Source organism: Chaetodon trifascialis, chromosome 2, assembly GCF_039877785.1.
Source record: "Chaetodon trifascialis isolate fChaTrf1 chromosome 2, fChaTrf1.hap1, whole genome shotgun sequence".
NCBI lineage: Eukaryota > Metazoa > Chordata > Actinopteri > Chaetodontiformes > Chaetodontidae > Chaetodon > Chaetodon trifascialis.
This window is the reverse complement of record NC_092057.1, coordinates 1,733,098-1,753,802: the sequence shown is the minus strand read 5'-3', so window position 1 is coordinate 1,753,802 and position 20,705 is coordinate 1,733,098. Positions and strand designations below refer to the sequence as shown.

At 45.3% G+C, this 20,705-nt stretch overlaps 1 protein-coding gene across 1 annotated transcript; it reads left to right on the top strand.

Moving 5' to 3' along the window:
- Positions 1-857: 857 nt before the first annotated feature.
- Positions 858-19,009, top strand: LOC139337394 (general transcription factor 3C polypeptide 1). The gene is made up of 40 exons (XM_070971940.1): positions 858-1,319; positions 2,232-2,441; positions 2,838-3,014; positions 3,603-3,746; positions 3,941-4,037; positions 4,118-4,241; positions 5,175-5,354; positions 5,561-5,676; positions 6,256-6,308; positions 6,400-6,773; positions 6,874-6,939; positions 7,162-7,295; positions 7,403-7,527; positions 7,621-7,774; positions 8,631-8,734; positions 8,941-9,068; positions 9,416-9,784; positions 9,929-10,074; positions 10,269-10,366; positions 10,447-10,543; positions 11,111-11,294; positions 11,395-11,491; positions 11,701-11,833; positions 11,924-12,011; positions 12,176-12,237; positions 12,363-12,471; positions 12,572-12,714; positions 12,983-13,125; positions 13,196-13,280; positions 13,361-13,473; positions 13,558-13,617; positions 13,852-13,945; positions 14,079-14,251; positions 14,636-15,223; positions 15,825-15,964; positions 16,157-16,261; positions 16,348-16,637; positions 17,593-18,116; positions 18,218-18,404; positions 18,525-19,009. The coding sequence occupies exons 1-40, from the start codon at positions 1,099-1,101 to the stop codon at positions 18,735-18,737; spliced, it is 6,648 nt and encodes a 2,215-aa protein (XP_070828041.1). The 5' UTR covers positions 858-1,098; the 3' UTR covers positions 18,738-19,009.
- The last annotated feature ends 1,696 nt before the right edge of the window (positions 19,010-20,705 follow it).

Here is a 20,705-nt window from a genome sequence, read left to right as displayed (position 1 = left end):
TATCCTAACATGTAAAGCTGCTCCTGCTGCCTTAAATTAGGATGTTTTTAACACTGCAGGTCTTTACCGCAGTAGTCAAAGCACAGCTCGTACTGATAACATTATCACTGGCCCTGTTCTTTTCAGATGTCACAGTGAGTCAGCACACACGACACCAGCTGAATGGAAGTCTGCCAGCATTGATTTTATTATTTACATGTTTGTTTGTTTTTCCTGCTGTGACATGTCAAAATGTCTGAGTAAGATATCAATATTAAAATACTCTGTACTATTGCACAGTAGAAATATCTAAGATCAGTTAAACATGTAATATTGCACTAGACAGTTATAGAGATGTAATTGATGTTCGCTGGAAACCACACTGGAGAAAGGCTGGTGTTAATACCAATATTTCTTTATTAAAATATGCATGGATATGTGTGACTGTCTGAAATGTGCCTTCTGTTCCTGTTCATGCAGGTAAATCAGAAGCTGTGTGTGAACGCCACCTTGTGGATTTAGATTTTCTGAAAGTAAGAGAAGGTCTCAGAACAGATCCATCCCTTATGGTCAAGGCAAAATAAACTGGAAGGCAGTACCATGCTGGGGCAGCACAAAAAAAGAAGCTGTCAGAAATAAGACTAAATAAGGCACTGAAACTCCTGAAAAGGCCTCATCACTTCCTGCATGTGATCCAGTACAAAAAAAAAACAAGACCTGAAGAACAATCTGGAGCAACATTTGTCCTGTAGCCTGTGCTAACGATGACAGCTGTGGGAGTCAACAGAAGGTGGCAGTAATGCGACAACAAGGCTGCAAGCTGCCGTTAACCCTCGAAGAAGAAAGCGAAGAAGACGAAGAAGACCACGCGATGTCACAGTTGACATCTGACGCAAGCACGTAAACACACCAGTTGGTAAACGTAGTTGGAAGATTTTGCAAACAAGTTTTTATTATTATTCCTTAATGTATTAATTCATAGGTATTAGTTATCTAACCCGAAAGAACACCAGATTTTAGGTGCGCGGAACAACCTCACGAGCTGCTAGCTACAGTTAGCGCTTGTTAAGCTAGCATGTTAGCAGGCTAACACCAGCGTTAGCCCAGCGGGGCCCTGCTATGGATCCGTTAAGTATCGTTGCGGATGAAGTGGCTTTGGAGGGGCTAGACGGAATAACTATTCCCAGTCTGTGGACACGACTAGAAGATAGACAGCCCAAGTTTCCCCTGAAGCTCGACGACTGCACCAAGGAGCTCCTCTGGAGGTCACTCATCAGCAACGCCGACCTGACATTCTACCAGCTGCCGCAGGAGAGAGAGGATGTTGTGGTGTGGCACAGGTGAGTTTGTCATTCTGCCCGGACAGGTGTCACTGAAGGCTTAGTTCAACCCATTTTTACCAAGATAATTTAAAACTGTTTTCCCCACTTAAACTCCAACAATGTCCTGGCTATGTGTGAGAATCCACAGAGCAGTTTATAAACGTCTTAGTGGGATTATCTTCTCACACAGACGCATTTAAATGAATGCGGTTACCTGCAGTAAATCACACCGTAATGAAAATGTTCAAGGTACGTTTCTGTTAAATCTGTTTCAGTGTTAGAGGCTGACGACCAGTGGTGGAATGTAACCAAGTACATGTGCTCAAATATTGTACAAAAAGTATTGTATTGAATATGCAATTGAGGTATCTTTACTTATCAGTAAGTATTAGTAGTATTTCCATTTTATGGCACTTCTACTCAAGATGTGGCATACAAAACACATGAACAACTTTTAAAACAGGATCAATGATGCATAGTAAAAAGTGAAACTACCCAATACTCTCTAAAAGTTGAGTATAAACTATTAGTCCATCTAATTGATGATCATCAGATAATCGACTGATCTGATCTGATACTGATTAATCGACTGCTGGACGAACAAGACAAGACATTTGAAGGTGTCACTTGGAGCTTTGTCTAATTATTACTGTAATATAGAGTTACACTTGTAGTCCAGTAAAAAAAATAATTAAAAAAATTCAGATAAAATTTCATTTTCAGAGTAGAGTAGAAGAGTATTTTTGTGATTTAGTAAAAACTGATAAAGAAAAATGTTTTCGTTCTTCTAGTTGAAGTTTAACAAAGACATTAAATCCTCATTCTTTGCAGGATATTTCGTAGGGTCCTCGTGCCTCTTTGGCCTCTTTGTATTGGAGTTTGGATGCCCTGACTCAGACGCTGTGTTCGCATGCATGTGTGTGTTCTCAGGTTTAAAGACATCGACCCAGACACGGGCACCGAAACATCACAGAGGGTTTCAGACGTGCAGAAAGACGTCTACCCGGTCCACATGGTTCAAGAAAACAAGGATGGGATTCAGGGCTCGTGCGAGTTCTTCAAACAGAGGACTGACATCACTAAAAATGTTCGCTCCAAGTCCCTCAGCCCATTGGTCAACTTGGAGGAGGCTTTGGAAAGGTGCATAGAGTTTGTTTGTAGTATTTAAGAGTGACTTTTTTCAAACGACTCGCTGCCAAATATGCCAAATGTTCTGCGTTTATTAAGCAGCAACTTTAACATTTAAAATCCAATTCACTTCTATTTATACAGCTCAGAATCTTATAGAGCAGGTCTAGATTGTTGTATGAACAGAGACCCAGATATTCCCCCATGAGCACGCACTTGGCGACGACGGCGAGGAAAAACTTCTTTACTGTCTTTTTCACTTTAAAACTGAGACCTTCAGATATCTGAGCTGAGACCACAAATATGATCCAGTTTATTACATTTTAGCAGAAGCAAACAGAGCTCTGAAATGTTTTGGGCGTCTTATGTTTCGCATCTCCCACCTTCTTCCTCAACGTACCTCCTCAGGTATGGCCGAAAGCTTGTTGTTGTGGCGTCCCAGGTGCTGCGATTCAGGACCTTGATCGGCAATGAGAGCGACCCGGATTTGAAGCTCACCGACAACTCTTACTGTGTGTTGGAACGAGTGGGCCGAGCTCGATGGCAAGGAGAGCTGCAAAAAGATCTGCACAGATGCTCCTTCAAGTAGGACACACACACACACACACACACACACTCTCATTCATCACGGTGTCGCTGCTGCTCTGTGGCTACACTTACACACACAAGATGTTCTGGTTTTTGTGCTTATCCTGAGAAAGACAATATTCCTACTAAACTGTGAACATAGCTAATGAAATATTCCACATATAAACCCGTTTACATGCAGCTGAGTAACAAACACAACCTCCCTCTTTCATTCATTCAGACACTTTTCTGAAAAGGTCGGTGTTGCAATATTTGAGCGTATCCAAAAACTTGTTGATATCCAGGTTTCCAGCTTTCGTGAAGTAGCTGTTTTTCTCCCTCTGAGCAGAAATGTGGGCCTTTCTTTTATTCATGCATCTCGACCTCAGCCTTGCAAACTGTTGGCTGGGCAGAGCACAGAGCTCCTGTAAACAGGGAAGAGGCCGTGTGTCACAAACTGCAGTAACAACCCTGAACTGAGAGGCATTTTCTGACCCGCATCGTGTTTGGAATATTCAATATGGATTATTAGCGTGCATGTGAACGTGTGTTACAAGCTGCGCTTTAGATGTTCATGGCCTAACAGCCGGTGTTGCGTTTCAACAGGGTCGATGCTCGAAAGCTGCACTACATGAGGAAGTCTCTCGTCAAACATGGACTGGTCAGCATGCAGTCTCACTGCACTCAGCTGAAGTCGGGACAGCAGCAGCACTCCATTCTTCTTCTGCTCAAACGCTTCCATGTAAACAGGTGTGTTTGTTGCCTCTGTTACGACCTCTGTGTGAAGTGAAGTCTGTGTAGGCAGCACGTGTCGTTCTTCAGGTGAACACTCGCCGCTGTGGGCGCTCGTAGCTCACCTCACGCCGTCTGTCGCCTCTGTTGCTCCCACTCTGTCTCTGTGTCTCTCATGGAGACATTGCTCATAACCTCTTCTGCTCCTCCAGGAGGAGTAAGTATGACATTCTGATGGAGGACGTGTCCAACTTTCTCCAGCAGTCGCCTGGTCAGTTTGTCACTTTGGTCGCACTCAAAAACCAGCTTGTGAGTATCTCTCTGTGTCTCTCTGTTTGTCTCTGTGTCTTTGTCTTTCCGCTGGTGCTAACAAATGTGCTTTCTTGCAGAATGTGAAGGACAGGACTTTCAAGCGCGTTCTTCAGTACATGCGGTCTGCAAAGCTGGTTGAGTTTTGCCAGTACCCTCTGGAGGAGATAGATCCCAGCGCCGGGCCGTGCACCCACAAAACAGGTGAGGTGCCACTGAAGCACCAGTACATCTGTTATTACTGACCTGCCCACTAATTAAACACCATGCAGTACAACAATATATATATATTTTATATACAGTATGTGCTGTATGAGATATTAGACAGAAGTTCACATTTAAGATTTAAGATATACTTTATTAATCACGGCACACACATGCTACAGGGGGAGACTGCACACACACCATGCTTTGTGAAATTATTTTCTCTGCATTTAACCCATCCTGGAAGTCCTTCCTCCACGGCAGACCAGGTCAGGTGGTGATCTTCTTGCATGTTTTTAGTGGGGTTTTTTATGGAGGATACCCCAGGTGAACACGCACACTCCACACAGAAAGGCCCCCCCTTAGATGGCAGCAGGCACAGAAGGCATGGAGTCGAACCCGGGACCTTCTAGCTGTGAGGCGACAGTGTTACCACTGTTCCACCGCGCCACCTTATTATGCAGTCGAGATTCCCACATTTGGGGAATTGGCAGGGGTCAGCGCAGCCGCAGTGCAGTGGCTAAGCCTCGCCCTGGGTGAACCACATAGGCATGAAGTTAATGAAGTCATGAGTTACCATGAGAATATGTTAAAACAGTGAGGTTATTTTACGTGTTAGAAAATTAAAATATGTTTTAATAATTAATAAAAATTAAAAATAAGTTCATTCTCACACATGAAAGCAGCAGCTAGACAACAAAAACAAACAAATGCATCATTTCAAAGTCCGCTCACTGGCTTTCTCCAGCTTTTAAATGCATCTCCCCATCCAGACTCTACAGATGCAGTGAGAAGGCTGGTAAATGGACCTTCAGTTAAGATTATCTTTATTTAAAAGCTGCCGATGACACTGAATGAATTGCACCATCGCTACAAAAGCGCATTAAACTGATGGTATTTGCCGCATTCCTGTGTCATTTTGCTGTTTTCCAGGGACTAAAGTGCGTGTGCGCTGTTTGAAGCTGCTTAAGCCGTATGTGGGAAAGGGGGTCGCCGATGATGACGACGATGATGACGACGAGGAAGAAGATGACACTGGAGTGAGGAAGAGAGCCCTCCCTTCAGGGGGGCGAATCATGGAGACTGACGTCCTGTCGCAGGCCTATCACATTGGTAGGTCTGAAACACTTCTCAGGGATGCTGCGGTCAGGCAGAGACAATGGACTCTTTCCTCAAGGCCTCATGTTGTGTGTAGAAGCTAATTATATTATAATTAGTTAGTGAAGGGGCTGCTGAGTTTGTTTTTAAGAAAATAACATTTTTCACCCTCAAATGACTGTAATATTAACTGGCGCCTGTGCCTGTTTGTGGTGCTGCAGTATTATCCTGTGGTACGAAGGGGATTCCTCAGAGAGATATCAGGTTCAGGATGAACGTCGGAAAGCTGGAATCTCGTATGCTCTGCCGAAAGCTGGACAGGGATGGCGTGATTAAGGTGAGACCCAGGCTGTAAACACAATGCTTACTCTTCACCAGCATTAGTTTTCTTGTTACTTCTTCCTTTTAAAGATTTCTTGAAAGTCTAAAACAGTGACGTCTATCAGGATTGTTCATGTCTATTCAGAGGGACTGCAAAAATGTCCTACACAATGGGATGTTAGCATGCAATTATTATCAAGCAGCACATTCTCAATTGTCGGATATATTGGCACGTCCCACCCTCATGACCTCCACCAGAGGTCATCCACCACAGAGCAAACACTTCCTCTTTGAAATGCTGTGAGGACGGAGCTGATGGTGCTCTGATAAAATCAGTTAAAGCTTGTTTGGTGTCAGGTTGGTGGCTTGTGGATCTGTTTGTTTGGAATATGGTGATGCTTTGTACAACGAACAAAATATAGGAAGCATCCTTGATGTATAATGTGGTCGTGTACAACAGCACAGCAGTCAAAGTGGTAATTTCAAATAATGTAGTATTCAGTTCAGGGTTATTTTATTACACATTATGTGACGCTGCTGCTGCATGAGCTGGTTCTGGTCACTCATTTTACGCCTGATGTCTTTCCCCCTGCAGGGGTTCATGGAGGATGAAGGTCGGCAGAGAACTACAAAATATATCAGCCATAAGTGCGTATCTGAACGAGTGCTGACTTCTAAACTCTCACTTTAACGCCACATCAATTCAAATCCTACCTGTTCTGCTCACTTCTCTTCACAGGTGTGTGGGTGTGAGCGATCAGCTCCAGCTGTTTGCCAAAGAGCAGGAACGGACCAAGCTTCTGTACTCGTCTGCACCTCAGGCGTCCGACACTGCAGCCGCCGGCCCGAAAACACCGTCAGCCTCAAAGTCCACCGCTAAAGAAAACAAGGAAGCTCCTGCAGCAAAGACTCAAAATGCAGATTCAAAAGACGTGGATGAGGCCGGGCGGATGTGTGGTGAAGTCAATACAGCTGATGAAGGCTTGGGTGGAGAGGGAGGTAAAGCAAGAAGGAAGTCAAGAGCTAAAGGAAACACGGCAGGGAAGAAAAGCAGAGCGAGAAATAAACAGACACCAGCTGAAACTCCCAGCGCACCATCGACACCAGCCCAGCGTGAGTCCTCCTTTAACCTTCCTACTTTCAAACCCTAACTGTGAGCTGTGATGGTCAAAGTGTTGCTTCAGTGGCCTTTATGTTTTCTGCCATCACTCAGGTGAAACTCCAGCCTGCAGCAAATCCACGCCCACAACACCTGACACACTGTCCAATCCCACAACAGGTACAGGTAATCTGCTCCAGTTACATGTCACCAACAGTCAAGCTTCTCGTTTTCTCTCGTGCTGCAGAAAATGAGCAAATCTTGACTTGGTTTATGATCAAACACCAGAGTCCACGACTGATTTCTTCAGAGTTAAACTCTTTTTCCATGTCAGATATATGCCATGTGTGTTTTCATTTGTTCTATTCAATTGTATTTAATTCAGATTGTCTCTTCTATCAGACAAAGCTCAAGTTGAGGAGGAAGAATCCACCTCTAGTCCTGCCGACCTTTTGCCTCAGGGTGAGGCGTCGAACGCGGCCGATAACCCAGCAGACAGCGAGATTGTGGTTGTTAAAGATGTTGTCCAGCTGCAGGTCAGTCTGATGGGATGGCTTCAGTGTTTTTGCGTCACTCTTGTGTTCCAGCTCTTTCAGTGAGTGCCTGAGTGTTGACAGTAACACTTCAATCCGCCTCCTTTTAGGCCTCCACATGTAAAAAATCCAGAAAGTCTCTGGAGAGGTCTCACGAGACGTACCGCCTGCTGAGGAGGAAGAACCTGATCGTGGAGGCCGTCCGCAAATTCAAAATCATCGAGGGCTTCTTCCCGTCAGTTTGCCTTCATGCTATCAGTTGATTTCAAAGCATTTTGTCACACAGCGAGAGAGCAGACAGAAATGTCAGCATGCCGTCTTTCTCCAGGCTGCTGAAGATGATCAACAACGAAGAGAAGCAGGATGGATTCAGCTCAAAGTGCTGCAAGAAGACTATCTTTCGTCTGGTCCACAATCTGTCCAGGGAGGGCTTGCTGAAGATTTACAGGACCACCGTCATACAGGATGGGATCACGAAGAAGGTAAACACAGACATCGCACCTTGATGCTTGGTTATATTTCCAAGCCTCACTGCATCGTCTTGTTATTAAATCATCAGACTGATTTTTAACTGTTGGGACTAAAATTCAGGTGGACAAATTGATGTAATAACGATTTCTTTCTTGAATTTATGCTTTTATTTTTTAAGCAGTCAAAGGAATAGCTTTACGGTTTGGGAAATACACTCGTTTGCTTCCTTGCTTTAGCATAAAGCACAGACTGGAAACATGGAGTGACAGCTTGCTTGATAAGAAAATCCACCTGTCTGCACCTGTAAAGCTCACATCTCACTCATTTGAACACTTTGAACTATGAGCATGCCGCGCCAACAGGTGGCAATAAAGGCTTAAAAATATGCATAAAAGGAAGAATACATTTAGCCTAAACCTTCAGAGAGGTTGCTTGTTCAGGTCATATCACAGACTTTCTCAGCCCTCTTTCTGACCTGCTTCATCTTCAGTTTTGTGACTCTGACAGTTACAGGCTTTTAATGCTGTTGTTAAACTGTCAGTGCAGTGTTTTCATGAAAAGATCAGGGTCCAGGTGCACTCTCTTCTGTAAAGCTGGATCATTATAAAGCTGTTTAGTTTTCCACTTGAATATTATTGTTTAGTAAAAGCTTAATATCACAGCATACATTCTTAAATTACTACTTCATACATACAGCTGTATGAAGAAGAATATTAGGAAATAATGGAAATGATTCCTGAATAATTTAATGGACGATAAACATTATGTTATAATACTTTTAATCATGATTCAGTGATGTTTGGAAGACTTTGATAACTGTTGATATAACACTAACCCTCTGTCTGTCTGATGTTCTCCTGCGTTCAGGTCGAGATGGTCGTTCATCCGTCCATTCAGCCCAACGATGAAATCGTAAACCGAGTCATTGAGCAGACTCGCTTCAAAATCTCCAGCTCTTACACAGCAGTACGGTGAGCAGCAGCAAACGCTTTGAAATAAGTCTGTGGGAAATAGAGCTTGTGTGAGAAGTACACGATTACTCTGAGGCCAACCCAACATCAGAGCGGATGTCCTGCAGACTCCATCATGACCCAGAGTCTGCTATAGTGTAGCACAGGGACGTGTCCTGATCAAGCCTCTGTTCAGCTGTCTTTTGTCTTCCCCCTCTGTCCCTCAGTCTGCAGCACACTGAAGAGGGAGCCGCAGAACAACAGAAGACCAACGCCAGGACTACTAAAACCCAGAGGAACAAGGCCGACAAAAAGACAGCGAGCAATAAAGAAGAGCAGTTCAAGCCCACGCCAGGTTCACTTTCACTGCATTTCAGAGGAGAAGCAAAGTGGACGGAGTTACCGCCGTCTGTTCGGTGTTCGCTCACAGGCCGTTAGCGAGCGTTAGTGCCTGATGATTTAACCATCGGCACAAACAATGAGCAGCAATAACAGTTCTTAAATTCAAGGAAATCCTGTCATTGAAACACAGAGAAAGAAACAGCACAGTTATATTGAAACTTGGACAAACACATTCAGATCTGCTGATTTTGCTCTGTTGAAGTCTTTTTCACTGTTCAGTATTATGCACTGTATTGATATCCTCAAGATTAGATGTCTTTCTCCTCTAAAGCTTCATTTTTTTGGTCTTTGTCTTCTCAGTCCGGGGTTTGGGGAAGACTTTAGGCTTCCAGCCGAAGATGCACCGTCTGCGTGTCGTTCATAACTTCCTCTGGTACCTGATATATGGGCACCCGTGCAAACACAGCTCCCCTGACTCCAACTCGGCCAATCAAACACCAGCGAACCCTCCCAGCTGTGATCCTGACAGCCAGGAAAAACAACAGGATGTGAAAGACGATACAAACACTGAGGGACAAACGCAGTCATCTGAAAGTGCTGCCGGCGTCTCTGAGGACCCACAAACTGCAGAGTCGACTCTTACTAACTTAGACGTGACTTCATCCGGTGATGATGAGGAGGAGCTGCAGGATAAATCAGCACTCAGTCGCTCTGAGCCCGACATGAAAGGTGAGAGAGCAGCAAACTCCTGTAATTTATCGCAGATTAGTCTTGTATTAGTCAGTGTAGGAAAGCACATTGTAGTTACTTTAATTACTGGGACGGAGGACAATTTCAGACTGTTTTTCCCAACTAACCGCCCGTCTCTGATAGTGTACGCTGATGAAGACTCGTGGAAGAGGTTCATGCCTCCTGTCCGTGCACACAAGGAGTTCGGCGGCGGCTGGGCGATGGTTGGCGACCTGCTCCTCTGCCTGCCGCTCTCTGTCTTCATTCACGTCATTCAGATCAACTATAAGGTGAGCTCACTGTGTTTTCTCTACGGTGACGTCTTCCTCTGTGACTGCAGCCTGTGTCAGATGTACTGTGTACAAATCAAACTATTCATCACGCCTCAGAGGCCGTACATGTGGACATTTAAGAGATGTTGATGGCTCACTTCTTATAGCACATCTCAGTACGTGAAAGCTGGTTTGTTGACGTGTGTCCACAGGTGGATGGACTGGAGGAGTACCTCAGTGACCCCGTCAAGCAGCACCACCTTGTCCGAATGCTGCCTGCCAGAATGAAAAGACAGCTGCTTTATAAACGGTGACTTTTTTCTCTCCTGTTCTCTCCAGAACTCATCGGGACTGTATTTCTAAATTGAGTATTTTTGTGTTTTTTATTAGGAAATACATCTTCACGTTTCACGAGAACCTGCAGAAGTTGGTCTACATGGGTCTGCTGCAGTTTGGCCCTGTGGAGAAGTTCAAGGAGAAAGATCAGGTACGCAGTAACCACATGAAGTCAGAAAGGATCAATCATCAGCGCTGCTCTGATCCCGTCATGAAACACTGAACTTCATTTGCTCTTTTAATCATTTCCATTCAGATACACAAATATTATCATAATGTTTGAAAGAGGGACGAACATCTCTGAAGATAAATGTTCTAAATCCTTGATTTTTGATTGTGCCCCCCCATTATAAAATAGAAACAGCTGTTTAAACTGCAATATGGAGTTCAAATAAGAATAAAACTAATCTATATAAAAGCACAATTACAAACAATAAAAAATGAAAAATGTTTTCTTTTTTCAAGTGATTAGCAGAGTTGCTCAAGGAATCTAATTTTGCAAAGAAATGAGGAATACTTTTTTTAGTATTCTTTGTCAAAATAATGCCCAAATGATCAGGGGCTTCGCCATGTTTTTCACCAAAAGCACAGGGGCTATCAATACCTGTAAATGTATCTATAGAAATGGAGGTTCTTTAATAGGTCAAAGGAAATCAACATTGAGTAAATTTTCTTTTCAGATGTCTTGTATTTTTTCTCCATGTCTGCACTGATCCAGGCGTTTGTGTACCTGAAGCGCAACGCCACCATTGTGGACACCACCAGCTCTGAGCCTCATTACTGGCTGGTCGCAGAGTCGCCTGACAAACCGTTTGAGAGGCGCCAGTACACGTTCAACACCGCTGAAGACGTGGAAAACTACTGGTTCGACCTGATGTGTGTCTGCCTCAATACTCCGCTGGGTACATGCGCACACACACACACACATGAAAGCAGAATCACTCACAGCACTGACAGTCTCGTGGAAAACGATGATTTTCCCTCTTTGTTTGCGTTTTGTAGGGGTGATCCGCAGCAAGAGACACGTTAGAGACGATGAAGGTGCCCCTTCCTTTGTCCATGATCGCAACGTGTTCGCAGGACTGGCTTACCTGCTGAAGTAGGTGGAGTGTGATGTTAAGTTCATCTGTATGGCGCCTTTAAACAACAAGGCACAGTGCTTTACTCAAAGCACATGAAGCTACATGGAGAAAACAGTTTACAGTCATGGGAGCCCTCTTTATGAACACATGAGGATTTTATCACCATTAACTTAAGAGTAAAGGTTAGAGCAGGTGTGTGTGTGTGTGTGTGTGCGCACTCCCACAGGGGCAGCTCTCAGGTGTGTGACGACGGCTCAGCGCCAGGAGACGGTAAAGGAGCAGGAGGTCTGGACTCCGAGTTCTTCGCTCATCTGAAACGTAACTGGTTGTGGACCAATCACCTGCTGGCCTCCAAAACGGTGCGTGCGCAGTATGTTTGTGCAAAGACAGTATTAATGCGGCCTCGTGTTGGTGCCTTTGAGAACAAGTGTCTGTCCTTATTTCTTTAGGCGGCAAGTGTTTTAGAGGCGAAGGAGAATAAAATCAGACTGAAGAGCCTGCTGAGTAAAAACGCTCTCAGGATTGCACTTAAAGCTGGTGAGTGGCTGCCTGGAACGTGATGCATGTTTTATAGCCGAGCTGAATCTTTTCCTTAATCCATCTTTACCAGCGACGTGTGTGTCAGTGACGTCGACAAGCTGCAAACTGTCGCTGCGCTCCTGCTCATCAATAATACGCTTTTCTGCATCTGTGTGTTACAGGAGGAACTGCTACTCCTCGCTATGTGACTGCCAAGCGACCGCTGTTGGCAGAAAATGTTGAGGTGTGAGTTCTGTCATTATCTTTACAGTTGCCAGTTTATTAGGTACGCTCAGGTGTGCGTGGTGTTGTCTCCTGTTTAAGAAAGGATACAGACAGTGTTTCCTGTTCCTTTGTGTTTGCCACCAGGTGGATGTCGAGCCTGCGTCCAGAAACCAGCAGGTGGTCGGAGGAAAGAGACAGAAGAGGAAGAGGAGCAGAAAGGAAGTCGTCAAGGCCCCTCGCAAGAAGAAGAAAGGTACTGTGTGAACGTGAAAATTCAGGGATGTGAATGACGGACAGCTGACAGGTTGTGTGTGTGTCTGTGTGTCTTTGTGTGTGTGTTATTTGCCTTAAAGAGCCCAAGAAACGCACGCCTGCCCATGATGCCGCTGACCACCGAGCTCTGAAGATGATGACCAGACAGAGGGTCTCCTGGTCTGTCCAGGAGGACTCGCTGATGATGCTCTGCAGCGTGGCCTCAAACCTGCTCAACAGCAAAGTACGTGCTCACAAATACTTCAGGTACTGCTGTCTAAACCTGCTGCTTCCACAGGGCTCAACGGTGAGTGTTGGAAAGGTTGTTTGGCGAATAAAGATGTGTGAATATGGTGGTCGATGGGGGGGCGATGCTGAGTTGCCCTATAGGCCGATAACATTTGGATGAACAGAAACAAAACCGGTCTTTGGTCTTCCTCTTCAGCCTTTCTCAGTCAAATATGTTTTTGTATTTGATTGAAATAACATGCTGCGTTTCCTTCATGTTGCAGTTAAAAAGGCCGTTCATACCTTACTGTGTGGTTCGAGACCTGCTCCACGCCGAGTTTGAGATATCGATGGATAAGACATCCGTCGCTGTCGGACGTCGCACGCGATACATCCTCAAAAATCCTCAGACGCTTCTGAACTACAGGTACGCTCACGTCATGAAAACACGTTTTTGAGCTCAAACCTGCAGTTTTTTAATCGAACACGTGCTGCAGGATCTGCCTGGCTGAGGTGTACCAGGACAAACCTCTGATGAGACTGCTGGAGGAGAAGAAGCCAGCTGATCCAGACAAGCCTGAGGTGTGTTTTTGTCCCTTTCATTCTTTCTCTTTGCTCTCTGAAACCTTGACAGCTCATCATTCCTGCCTGTGTTCTTCCAGGATTGTGCTAAAGTGTTTTCTGAGTACGTCAGGCTGCTCAGACAGAAGTTCACCGCCGCTCTGGGCCCCTGTGACACCGTCATGCCTGACACGAAACAGCAGCTCTTCTCACGGTATGAAGACAAGCAGCGACGGCAGGGACCAGAAGCTGAGTGTAGCTCCTAATGTAATGCCGTGTGTGTGTGTGTGTGTTACAGGTTTAGAGTTTCAGCAATACACAGTGGAAAGCAGATGTCGTGCAGAGACACCATCAACTGGTGAGGATTCAGTTTGATTTTTAGATTTTCCTCCACTGATTGAACACACAGTATGTAATATTTCTACATTAAAAAGTCTAAAAATAACTGCTTCACGACGTCATCCAGCTAAGTCTTGTTATTGATTTGAGTGAGAGACGCCCAGCAGCTGAAATTACATACTGTGCATTTAAATGTGGGTTTTTATGGCGACAGTTAATTGTTTGTTTGTGTGTGTGTGTGTGTCCATTGCAGCACGGAAGACATTCATACCATAGTGTTACATAACTTGATCCAGAGCACTCTGGCCATGAACAACAGCCAGATGAAGTCCTCCAGATCCTTTCAGGTGCAGCCGTCCTGAATTTCCTTCCTCTGTTCTGTTCACGTCTCACCTCTCAGGAGCAGAGAGTACTTCACAACATAAGATAAGGCAACAGACAGCAAATAATAACAATAAACTCCTGATTGTCTTGTCTTAGACCTTCCAGCTGTACAGTGAGTATGACCAGGAGCTGCTGTGCCAAGTGTTCATACAGTGCAGGAAGAGGGGTCTGGTCAACCGCCGGCGTGTCAATCAGCCGTTTGGGCCCAAGAAGAACCGAGCGCTGCCCATCCTGCCCATGTCCTACCAGCTGTCCCAGTCCTTCTACAGGTACGCAGCCACCCATGTGCACAAATACGAGCTGCAACTGACGTGAGATAACACTCATACAGCAACTAAATACAGCGCAACCTGTTTGAGAGTATTGTAAGCTATGAACGCACAGGAATACCTGGAATTAAACAGGAGGATCAGCTTTAAGAGCCAGTGGTTAGAGCGGTTTAAGGCCTTTAGTGACTGCAGCAGCCCTTTTAGGAACCTTTTTAAGAAGTCAGCCTTCATTTCACCTCCAGGACCTCAGTTACCTCCACCAAGATAGCTCTCCAGTCGGTCTGTTTGTCCTTCTCCTTTCAGTTTTGGTGCATTTTTTTGTTTCTTGCCACTCGATTGACTGTGTGTCTGACCAGGACTCTCCCTCCTCTACCTTCCTGACAGGAGTTTTTCGTGGCGTTTCCCTCACTCGCTGTGCACTGACTCCTTCCACTTCTTGAGGAGCCTCCTTAACAACGGGACGGGAGACAGACCCATCACTGCGTTCTACCATGAAACTGACTTCAGGTCAGAGAAGGGGGAGGACCCAACGGAGAGAGGGACGGGGTCACAAAGGAAAAAAAAGCAAAGTGAAGGGAAGGAGGATGGCAGACCAGTGAGTGAACCAGATTCACAGCCAGAGGAGCCAAACGGTGACTCCTCAAAGGAGGGCGAGAACGACCAAAGACAAGTGAAAGGTGAGGAGAAGAAGCCAGAGGAATGCATCACAGCCGGTTCTGGTGAGGATCCACCCAGCGGAGAGCAGACAGACGACCACCCTCCCAAAGCTGCTGCCTCAAACACGGCAGCTGGAGCGTCAGAAGAGCCTCCAGATGTGTCGGACATGTTGCAGTTCTCTCTGGACTCTCCGGGTGGAGCCTGTGTGGTCTCTCTCAGCCTGATGTCTCTGGGACTGCTCAGCGTGTACATGTCCATACCCAAACAGATAGTGGTGGTGGACAGCAACCTGGTGGACAATGACGTGGTCAAGAGGTGAGTAATAATCCATGTACAAACATCACAGTACGTTATTGTACTCATAGCCCAGAGTGTGTACCTGAGACCTTTCATGACAAGGACCAACATCTGCATGACGTTGCAGCTGTGAGTGAGTTTCTTCATAATTTAAATGAACTGACCCTTTAAAAGCAGAGGAAAAGCCCGGCCTTGTCCTTTCACATTTAGAGGAGCACTATTACAAATAGCCACTGTGTGTGTTGACATGTTTTTAGTCTGATTGGGTTTTGGATCACATTCAGGATTTGGCATTTACATGGAACATGAAAAACATGGAGTTCATATCCATGTATGCATGATCGTGACAGTTTCCAGGTTTGTGATCATCTGCCTCCAGGCTACCGAAACCAGGATGTCCACACAACACATAGCCAGGAAACCCCATCATGTCCAGGATGTGAGCACAAGCTGGCTCATTGTGGCAGAGGAAGACATTTAACATGTGTGGAAAACTGATGTAAAGTCTGCCTTTCATCAGACGCACCCAGAGGGACAACCATGTCCAAATGGAGGGACAGACACACTGAGACACAGAAAACACTTGTGATTGACTCACTAGCTAAACTGTTGTTTTCAGCATAGCGGCACTGGAAGAAGAGGACGACGATGATGATGACGCTGAGGAGTGTGACGGCAAAAAAAGGCTGGAAGTGAAGGCACATCAAGCGTCACACACCAACTACCTGATTATGCGGGGATACTGCTCTCCTGGCATAGGTAGAGTTTTTATGACTTTAAATAGATGAATGTTTTCTGTATATTTAATGACATTTAAAATTCTCTTCCTTTAGCTCCAGAAATCTGACGATTCATATGAATAATGTGACAATAAATTTATTATTTAAGAAAATTTGCTTTATTTGCTTCCCTGTTCAGATTTTGGAAATTGTTGTTTTGTTTTGTTTCTAGTCAAAATCCGCAACCTGAACACCAGCGATAACATCGTGGTGGAGTCGTGTATCATTAAGCTGCAACTGCGCGACACACCTGCTCACCACCTGTTCAGTACGGAGAGTGAGTATCAATGCATGTAAGACATGTACAGACACAGCTTCACCTGCGAGAAGTAAATCTTTGTTTCCCTTTTTCTCCGCTTTCAGACGCTCCACCGTTGGACTTGACTAAATGTAGTCCGTCCCTGCTGCCCTCCAGCCTCGCCTACACCACCCGCTCATCCAGCTCGTCTCCCTCCAGCGTGAGGGAGTGTGACGGCCGTTTGATGCAGCAAAGAGGATACACTCCTCAGGATGTAGAGGCCTGCGCTCAGCTCAGGAGGGGCTTAGACGCCGCTGGTGAGAACGGCTTGGATGTACATGACCTCTACGAGACTCACGCACACCTGCAGGAGCCGCAGTCTGGACGCACCAGGACCCTGCAGCAGTACATGGAGGTATCCTGTGTTAGCACATAAAACATTAGTGTGCAATGGAGGTACATAATGTCCACATAAACAGCATGTAAAATGTACAGTAACCACACAATAAAACTAAACCGCAGTTACTGCACTTTCTACCAGAGACACAGCTGAACAAGAGGGCTGTATCAAGCGAAAGCTAGCAGCTAGCAGCAGCTAGCTAATAATGTGTAACTGAAAAATATTAAATTTGATGAACAGACATCGTGGTAATTCAGTGTGTTATCCCACAGAGCAAAAGTCAAATAAATCAAGTCAGCTAAACTTTCTTAGCTAGCAGGATTTTTCTTCCCGCTCAGTCTTTAATATTTCTAATCAAGACCTGAAAGTGACTTTAAACATCAGTTTTATGATAAAAAACATTATTATGCAAGTCAAGTATATGAATTAACCACAATAACTATAAAATAAAGCTAAAACCCAAACCACAGTCACTTCACTCTCTGTCACAGACAGACAACTGAATAAAGTGAAAGCTAGCTGGGGAGATAGCCGGCACTAGCCTTAGCTTAAGCTAAATTGACTTTTTCCCAGGCTACCTTTGTAAATTTTTAATTTAATGAACCAGCATCTTGTCAGTTCAGTTAGGCTAAATCGAGTCATGATGAAGAAAAAGACACTGTGGGAATTTTTTTTCCTTTCTGACATAATTGGCCCCTTGCTAAGGGAGCTGGCTTTGGCTTGCTACTCTAGGTATTAAGCTAGCTAGCGGGGCATGCTAACGTATGCATCTTATGTTAGAGCAGACAGACACACTGTTTAATCAATGTTTTACACCTTAGCTCATCTTTTTGGGGTTATGGAAAGACTAAAAACAAAGACACCGCCCTCCAAACTGTTAAAATGTAGTTTGACTGACCTGTCCTGTCATGACTAATCTAGGTTTACCTTTAGTTTCCTATTTTCCTCTTCCACTGTGTTTTTGCTCCAGGAGTTACAAGAAGAAGGCCAGGTGTTGAAAGTTGGGAGTTTGGGCGTCCGTTGGGTGCTCATGCAGCACGCTGATCCTTGGCTGCTGACTGTTAAGTCCAAACCATGGTCCCAGGCACGCGTCACATCTGACGCCGTCATGGAGTATCAGCACAACACCTCCGCACGCAAGAGATGCAGGCGAGAAGTCCCACGAGAGACGGAGGAACCACCGGCAAAAAAATCAGCTGAGGACAAGCCAGAGGCCGAGGACAGAGAGGACACAGAGAGGCTGTCGAGTGGCATGACAAGAGAGGAACTGAATGAGGAAGGACAGCAGAAAAAGCAGAAGGAGAGGGCAGATGCATTGTTAAGCTTGGAAGAGGAGGGAGGAAAGCAGATGCAGCCTGAAGAGGAAGGACAGGAGGAGGCAAGACAAGAGAAGGTGGAAACGGAGGAAAGACATGAAGAAAAGACGGACAGTGTAGCCGGTGAAAGAGACGAAGAAGCGTGCTCTCTACCAACAGGACCAGCCGCTGAAGATGAGTAAGTACACAGTGTGAGGACTGATTGGCTGATCGCCTTGTTTACGTTTCCCTTTCCTGTTTGTCGTCTCTGTTTTCATCACCAACCTCTCATCCACGCAGAGAAAACTTGAGTTTCATCAGCCGTCCGTGGCGCATGGTGGACGGCGGTGTGAACCGGCAGGTGTGTAAGGGCATGCTGGAGGCCGTTCTGTGCCACATCATGTACCGACCCGGCCTCACGCAGAAGGCGCTGGTGGAGCATTACAAAGACGTGTTGCAGCCAATGGCCCTGCTGGACTTGGTGCAGGTGAATGGAAATACTCTCACCTACATAAGCTCACATGCTCAGTGGTGCATCAGGTCGTCTCAAATCAAACTCAGCCCTGAAATGATTCCTGATTCGTTACCCTGCTCGTCTCTTCCACAGGCGCTCTTAGACTTGGGCTGTGTGACGAAGAAAACTCTGGTTAAATTCCCGAAACCCTCGCTGTTCTCCCGCTCTGGCCAGCCGACGAGAATTGAGACAAAAGTGAAGATCGAGGAAGCGGACTCTGTGTTTTACGAGCCCACCATCAGCTGCTGCCTGCGGCTCGCTCAGGTGTTCCCCAACGAGCGCCACTGGAACTACTGTTTACCATAAAGGTCGTCCTGGACCACGCGTGGCCTCATCTGGCGTGACCTGGTGTCACGTTATGTACATTAAACGGCTTTTCAAGCTGAGAAAAAACAGATCAGACTGTTGTGAAAAAGCTAAATTATACTATTTTACAAAGTTAGACTCACTTCTGGTTTTACAGAACAGCTCTTCTCTGTACATTTGTCTTCTTTTTGTCTTGAAATTAAATTTATTTTTGTGTTCCTGTCTGTATGCTAATCAACCTAAATTATGAATAAAGATGCATCACACTCTTGACTTTTTTTCTTGACATTTATCCTGCAGGTAAGTGTCTATTTTCAGTAGTAACATTTACATTATATTGATCACTTATCAGTGTATCCCACTGCTCAGTCTGCCTGAGAAAATGTCAGCAGTGTCATATTTCACAAACTATTGTTGTGTGCACATGGCAGATTAAATTTTACAAACCCTACAGGGCTCCCATGAGCTCATGCGTGGGTCACAGCTATGTTAAATCCTCTGTGCGGTAGCATAAATAACACCACTTGGCCTGATGCGTCAATACACTTTACAGTTATGAAATTCAATATTTATTAGAAAATAATCGCGCAATGCATTAATCACGACAGCGGATCGTGATCAATGACCAGTACACATTGCACGTATCCTCGAAGCTTAAAAATACATGAAGTGCATGTTTTTGCCTCCCTTTCCTGGCGTATTACCACCATCAACAATCAGTGGAACACCAGATCGTGCTGCTTATCAGAACATTGCTGCGTAGCATTACAAGCGGTCAAGAGCTCCACAGGCTTCCTGTCAGAGGCAGCATGAGATGGATGAGCAGGGTGGTGCAGCACTGGCAGGGGGGTGGGATTTTCCTTTTGTTCCTCACCTCTGTGTGTGTGTGTGTGTGTGTGTGTGTGTGTGTGTGTGTGTGTGTGTGTGTGTGTGTGTGGACTCAAGCTGAAAAAACATCTGAAGAGAGGATAAAGAAAATGATGCAGAGCCAAAATACGAGGTGTTCTTTTCATTTGAAAGTAATGATGAATAAATACACGAGCAGATGGAGGCGCCAAGTCGTTGGTGCTGTGCTGTTTAAGTGCTGTTGAGTGTGTGAGAGGCTTGTCTGTTGTTTTTGACCGCTCTGTAATCATGGGAGGACTCTCAGGAAACAGATAAAGATCCCCGGGAAGTGCAGGAACTGCTGCACCATTTCCACATGAATTCCTCCAGCAGGCTTTCACTTTTGGTTCTTGTGTGTAGACCACCTGCATTTACAGGATCTTTATTGTCCATTTCACTGGTAAAAATGTGCTTCCACCCCGCAGGACTGACAGATGTTACAATTAATTTTGCTTTCAGGCTCCAACCAGCCAACAGCTCGGAGTAGAGCCACCACTCCTTTGTGTTGAAGGGGACAATGCAGGTGGAGAAAGTGTCTGATCAGGATGCTTTTGGAAGTTTTCCAGACACGTCCAACTGCTGGACACCCTGGGGGTCCAGAAGACGGCGGAGGGATCTTATCTGGCCTGCCACAGGACCCAGATAAAGGAGAGAAACTGGATGGATGGATCTTTCTGTCTTTCTTTGATGATTATTTCTCTTTATTTCTTAAATGATCATGTTTGCTACTTTCTGCTCCGACTTGTATGTTTTAGGTCTTGTGCTTGTTGATTTCTTGATTGTGTGTGTGTGTGTGTGTGTGTGTGTGTGTGTGTGTGTGTGTGTGTGTGTGTGTGTGTGTGTGTGTGTGTGTGTGTGTGTGTGTGTGTCTGTGTGTCACACCTGTCCCAGTCAGTTTGCCAAAAAAAAAATTTTTTTGATTAAACTAAATTCAAAATTAAATCCATAGGCTTCTACTGAAATGTGTTTATACTGAGAGAACATTGGTCCATTTTTGTCAAAGGCTTCAGTAACATAAGAGAGGACAGGTGAGGGACGTGACGCTCACATTGACTTCAGTCCCTTTGAAATGAGTGGTGAGCA

Bases quoted from the DNA above. Each gene is read 5' to 3' on its own strand.
- LOC139337394 (XM_070971940.1), top strand. From the start codon at position 1,099: ATGGATCCGTTAAGTATCGTTGCGGATGAAGTGGCTTTGGAGGGGCTA. The intron at 15,224-15,824 runs GTGAGTAATAAT...TGTTGTTTTCAG, and splicing joins GACAATGACGTGGTCAAGAG to CATAGCGGCACTGGAAGAAG. The intron at 18,117-18,217 runs GTAAGTACACAG...TCATCCACGCAG, and splicing joins GGACCAGCCGCTGAAGATGA to AGAAAACTTGAGTTTCATCA.